Raw genomic sequence first — 4,927 nt, forward strand, 5'->3', positions numbered from 1 at the left:
CTTTACAACTTAAGGTATATCCACTTTTAGTATTATATGATTAGTGAAAAAAATATACTTCTCAATGCAACTAGAGACGAAACCATGTAATACGTGATTCGGCATACACGTATCGTGAAACTAGTACTTTTAATAAAAGTTCATACTTCACTATAAATGTGTTTTTAAGAAGTTTATGTATTATGGACGCCATAAATTTGCATGCCACAGCCTACAGTGCTAATGAATAACGATCCACTAAATTGTTTTTGTAAATAAATTTAACAACGGCAATATGTTAGGTTGAGTTTGCGAAAAAATTTGTCTGACACACAATTTGTCCACATTTTGAGAACCCTTATTATTAGGGAAATTTTAGGTTACAATTTGGCCTACTTTTTAGGCTTTAAACAGATCTTGTGGTAATTATAGAAGTAGGACAATTTTTGGACATAATAGTTCTCTGGACATGCGGAGCCACCAATAGCCTGTAAAAGGAGTCGCCATTTTCGGGTCTCTAACTTATATATAAGAGCAGTTTACCAAAAAGCATATAGTGAGGGAACTGCATGTGCTTCTTTAATTCAAAGGGTTAAAACTAAGGACTCTATTTATTCACATTGAGTCCTTCTTTGGTCCCTGTGTATCTCTAACTTCTAATTCTTGTTCACACTTTCGGTTCCCTCCATAAAGTAAAAAAACGAAATCTCTTTTTTGTTGATAATCAAAAACTCCACGAATAAAAAAAAAAATACACGCACACAGTTGAAAACGAAAAAAAAAAATCTAAGCAATGGCTCATGCTAATGAAAAAGAGGTAGATACAAGAACGGAAGAGGAGAAAGCCATAGATGCATGGCTTCCCATCACATCCGATCGAAATGCAAAATGGTGGTATTCTACTTTTCATAATGTCACAGCCATGGTTGGTGCTGGTGTCCTCAGTCTCCCATATGCCATGTCTGAGATGGGATGGTATTTTGTGTTTCTCCTCTTTCCATCTCAATTCATGTGATGTGTTTTGATTGGGTCACGAAATTAAAGAAAGAAATAATTAATTTTATACTTCAGATATAAAATAAGCCACATATATTTAGTTGATTGTAAATAAGTTCATTACGGGTAAGTTGGACATTTGAAAGTTAAACTATTACTATATATATATATATATAAAAAAAAAATTGTACTTGCTAAAAAGAAAGAGTTATCACATTAATTGGACAAATAGAGTATATATATATTATTTTTAAGGGATTTGCTTTTCTATTTTTTTTTTCCCTAATTACTAATTTAGTCGACAATAAAAGTTATAACTTGTGCACCACTCCCTAATTTCTAATTTAAATGTCATACTACTTTTTTTAGCATATTGGAAAAATAATGTCACATTTTTATATTTATTAAATTTTTAATATCAATATTCACATCTATCTTTCATAAGGCTCATTTGTCGGACTCACTTGTCCGAATGATATGCCATGTTTAAAAACTATAAAATTTAAAGGGTACTTTTGGTATATTATACACTCCTTAGACTACAAGATTTAAAATATCTATTTATGTTCTTATTTAAACTTGTTTCCAAATTAAATTAAAACACATAGAATGAAATATTTTGTCTTATACTCTTAATCCATATTATGATTTTGTTTAACATGAAAAATACCCCTAAAATTAAATTAGGTATCTCTCTTTTGGATCTGACTCAAAGCATGCAGTTTGCATGTACGATTATAATATGGAGAACAGAATAAAGAAATAAAAGAAACTAGTACTAGTACCCTTGGATTTGCGTGGTGGACATTGGTGGATGTATAGTTTGAGGGATCAATTTAATTGAACCCACAAACTTTTTTTAATTAAGACCATATATTTATGTGAAAATCCTAAATAATTCCTCCGTTTCAATTTGTTTGAACTTATTTCCTTTTTAGTCTGTGCCAAAATGAATGACCTCTTTCCTAATTTGAAAACAAATTCACTTTATGAATGATTTACAGCTACACAAATTTTCAAGGCTTATTTTGAACCACAAGTTTCAATAGTCTTCCCTCTTTCTTAAATGTCGTGCCCAGTTGGGTTAATATAAATTGAAACGGAGGGAGTATTAAATTTAACTATTATTATTATTATGTTTTGAAAGAAATCTCAAAACCTTGATCGAATCCGTAAATGTTGCAGGGGGGCTGGGGTGATAGTAATGCTGCTGTCGTGGGCCATAACATTCTACACAATATGGCAAATGGTGGAGATGCATGAAATGGTACCAGGCAAGAGATTTGATAGATACCACGAGCTAGGTCAACATGCATTTGGTGAGAAACTTGGTCTTTGGGTAGTTGTACCCCAACAAATTGTGGTGGACGTGTGTTCTTGCATTATATACATGGTTACAGGTGGGAAGTCATTGAAGAAATTCCACGAAACAGTTTGTCCAGATTGTCAACCAATAAAACTGACCTACTTCATCATCATCTTCTCGTCAGTACACTTTGTGTTATCTCACTTACCAAATTTCAATTCGATATCATTGGTGTCGTTGGCAGCAGCAGTGATGTCGTTAACATATTCGACAGTTGCATGGGCAGCATCAGTAGGGAGAGGTATTGAAGGGAGAGAAGTGAGATATGAACTTAGGAGTGAAAAGACTGGTGACAGAATATTCATGTTCTTGAGTGCTCTTGGAGATGTGGCATTTGCATATGCTGGACATAATGTTGTGCTTGAGATTCAAGCAACTATTCCTTCAACACCTGAAAAACCTTCAAAAGGTCCTATGTGGAAAGGTGTATGGGTCGCTTATCTCATCGTTGCTATCTGTTATCTCCCTGTGGCTTTCGTTGGATATTGGGCCTTTGGTAATTCCGTCGAGGATAACATCCTTCTTTCACTCGAAAAACCTATGTGGCTTGTTGCTGCTGCTAACTTGTTTGTTGTCGTTCATGTCATTGGAAGTTACCAGGTACATACCTCCCTAACTACACGTAGTTATTTACATGGACCAAACACGTGAAAATTATATACTCCCTCCACTTCGATTTGCTTGCCATAGTTTGACTTGGATTGGAGTTTATAAGAAAGAAATGAATGCTATTGAAATTTGTGATTTTAAACATGTCTTAACAGGTGTGTAACTATGAGAACGGACTAATAAGGTAATAGTGTCAAATAATGTAAAATCAAGCGAGTACAATTTTTTTTTTATAATGGATTGTGCTAAGACTCGAACCAAGGCCTCTATTTGTTCTCCTACCATATTGGTAGTGTGTATTCTTCTTATCTAAAAATTATATATAATACACTTCTATTCTTTTTAATTTATCCTGCAAAGTATAACACGTTTTTCTTTTTTTAACCTATTGAACTACTTAACTATGATGATGTTGAAACAAAAGTTAATCAGTAGAGCAAAAACTAGAAGCTACAACATTGGTATTGGAAATGTAAATACTTAAAAAGTGAGGTAACAATTAATGAGTTTTAGCATACATACGATGTTTGACTTAACTTGAACCAAAAAAAAAAAAAAAAAACTTGCAGGTTTTCGCAATGCCCATGTTCGACATGATAGAGACATATGCCGTGAAATCTATGAAACTAAAACCTTCCACTGTTCTTCGCTTCGTAGTGCGGACAGCATATGTTGGTAAGTGGTTGTGTTTCCCACAATTTTCTTCAACATTCTATCCTAGTTTCTTGTCATAATTAATTCTTCCTTATGCACATTTTCTTTTATAATAAGATTTTTTTGTCACACTATTTTGGCTATAATGACTCAAATGGGGTAAATTCATATGACTATTTAGGTAAAATTTAATAATTTATGTTTACTTAATGTCATTTCTATCTTTTGTTCTCAAAGTTTATCTTAATTTAAAATTATACAATAGAGGTTATGATGATTTTTACATAAGGGTGGCTAAATTTGGATTAAATTGGTATGGCAATTTAGCAACTCTCTTTATTTTAATTAGTTAAAAGTTGACAGATAGAGCTAGTGAGTTGTAAGTTTTCACTTTATTATTTTTTCCATTGTAGCAATTACTTTGTTCGTGGGAATGACAATACCATTCTTTGGTGGCCTAATGGGATTCTTTGGTGGATTTGCTCTGGCCCCAACATCGTATTATGTGAGTAAATTACATAAGACTTCACCAGTTTTTGTTTTATATTATGGAGCAGTTACGTTATCACCCAATATTAATTGATTTTTCCTCTACAGCTTCCTTGCATCTGCTGGCTTATCATTGTTAAGCCCAAAAGATTTGGTTTCTCTTGGTGTATGAATTGGGTGAGTAAAGTTGGATTTGGATCGATCGATTTAATTTATAGTGATTCTTTTCTAATTTCTGTTACTTACTTTGTGTTTCTTTTTCATTCAAATAAATTTCAGTTCTGCATCATAGTTGGGGTACTGCTGACCGTTTTATCGCCCATTGGAGGGATGTGGACTCTTATCAAACAAGCCAAGAGTTACCGTTTCTACCAGTGATTTGCGATTTCTTTTCTCTGAAAACATGCGACTGTAAATAGTTATCTTTTCTTTTTTCCTTTTTCCATTTTTTTGTTACATTTACTTTTCAGAATAATTTAGAACAAAAAGAATGTAATTTGTTATAGATGCTTAACTGCCTTTGTGAATAATGCTTGGAAATAAAACAGCTACATTTAGGAGTATATACTGTCTAATGCCTTCAGTTTCATTTTTTTTCCTGCCGAATGTAATGCCTCCGATTGACTGAAAAGTCAATTTTAGCAAAACACCTCTCTTTACATTTCTCTCGGGTAAGTTTTAAGAGGTTATCACCCAATTTTCACTTTCTTGCACTAAAGTTACTAAATTATTTTTATAATAAAAAGATCACTCAACTTTACTTTAAGTATCACCAAGATCACTTATTAAACTATTTTTGTAACAACAAAATTATTCAATTTTGCCTTAGTATCA

General features: G+C 32.7%; 1 protein-coding gene across 1 annotated transcript; it reads left to right on the top strand.

Annotated features, from left to right (window-relative positions):
- The first annotated feature begins 520 nt into the window (after positions 1 to 520).
- On the top strand, positions 521 to 4,656 carry LOC132619360 (lysine histidine transporter 2-like). Its single transcript, XM_060334292.1, has 6 exons — positions 521 to 954; positions 2,161 to 2,941; positions 3,520 to 3,625; positions 4,018 to 4,109; positions 4,202 to 4,270; positions 4,373 to 4,656. The coding sequence occupies exons 1-6, from the start codon at positions 773 to 775 to the stop codon at positions 4,469 to 4,471; spliced, it is 1,329 nt and encodes a 442-aa protein (XP_060190275.1). The 5' UTR covers positions 521 to 772; the 3' UTR covers positions 4,472 to 4,656.
- The last annotated feature ends 271 nt before the right edge of the window (positions 4,657 to 4,927 follow it).

Source organism: Lycium barbarum, chromosome 11 (assembly GCF_019175385.1).
Source record: "Lycium barbarum isolate Lr01 chromosome 11, ASM1917538v2, whole genome shotgun sequence".
NCBI classification, from domain to species: domain Eukaryota; kingdom Viridiplantae; phylum Streptophyta; class Magnoliopsida; order Solanales; family Solanaceae; genus Lycium; species Lycium barbarum.

What these genes read in the sequence shown, in the direction of transcription:
- LOC132619360 (XM_060334292.1), top strand. Translation starts at nt 773, where the DNA reads ATGGCTCATGCTAATGAAAAAGAGGTAGATACAAGAACGGAAGAGGAG. An exon ending in GCCATGTCTGAGATGGGATG is followed by an intron (nt 955 to 2,160) that starts GTATTTTGTGTT and finishes TAAATGTTGCAG; the next exon opens with GGGGGCTGGGGTGATAGTAA. An exon ending in TGGCCCCAACATCGTATTAT is followed by an intron (nt 4,110 to 4,201) that starts GTGAGTAAATTA and finishes TTTCCTCTACAG; the next exon opens with CTTCCTTGCATCTGCTGGCT.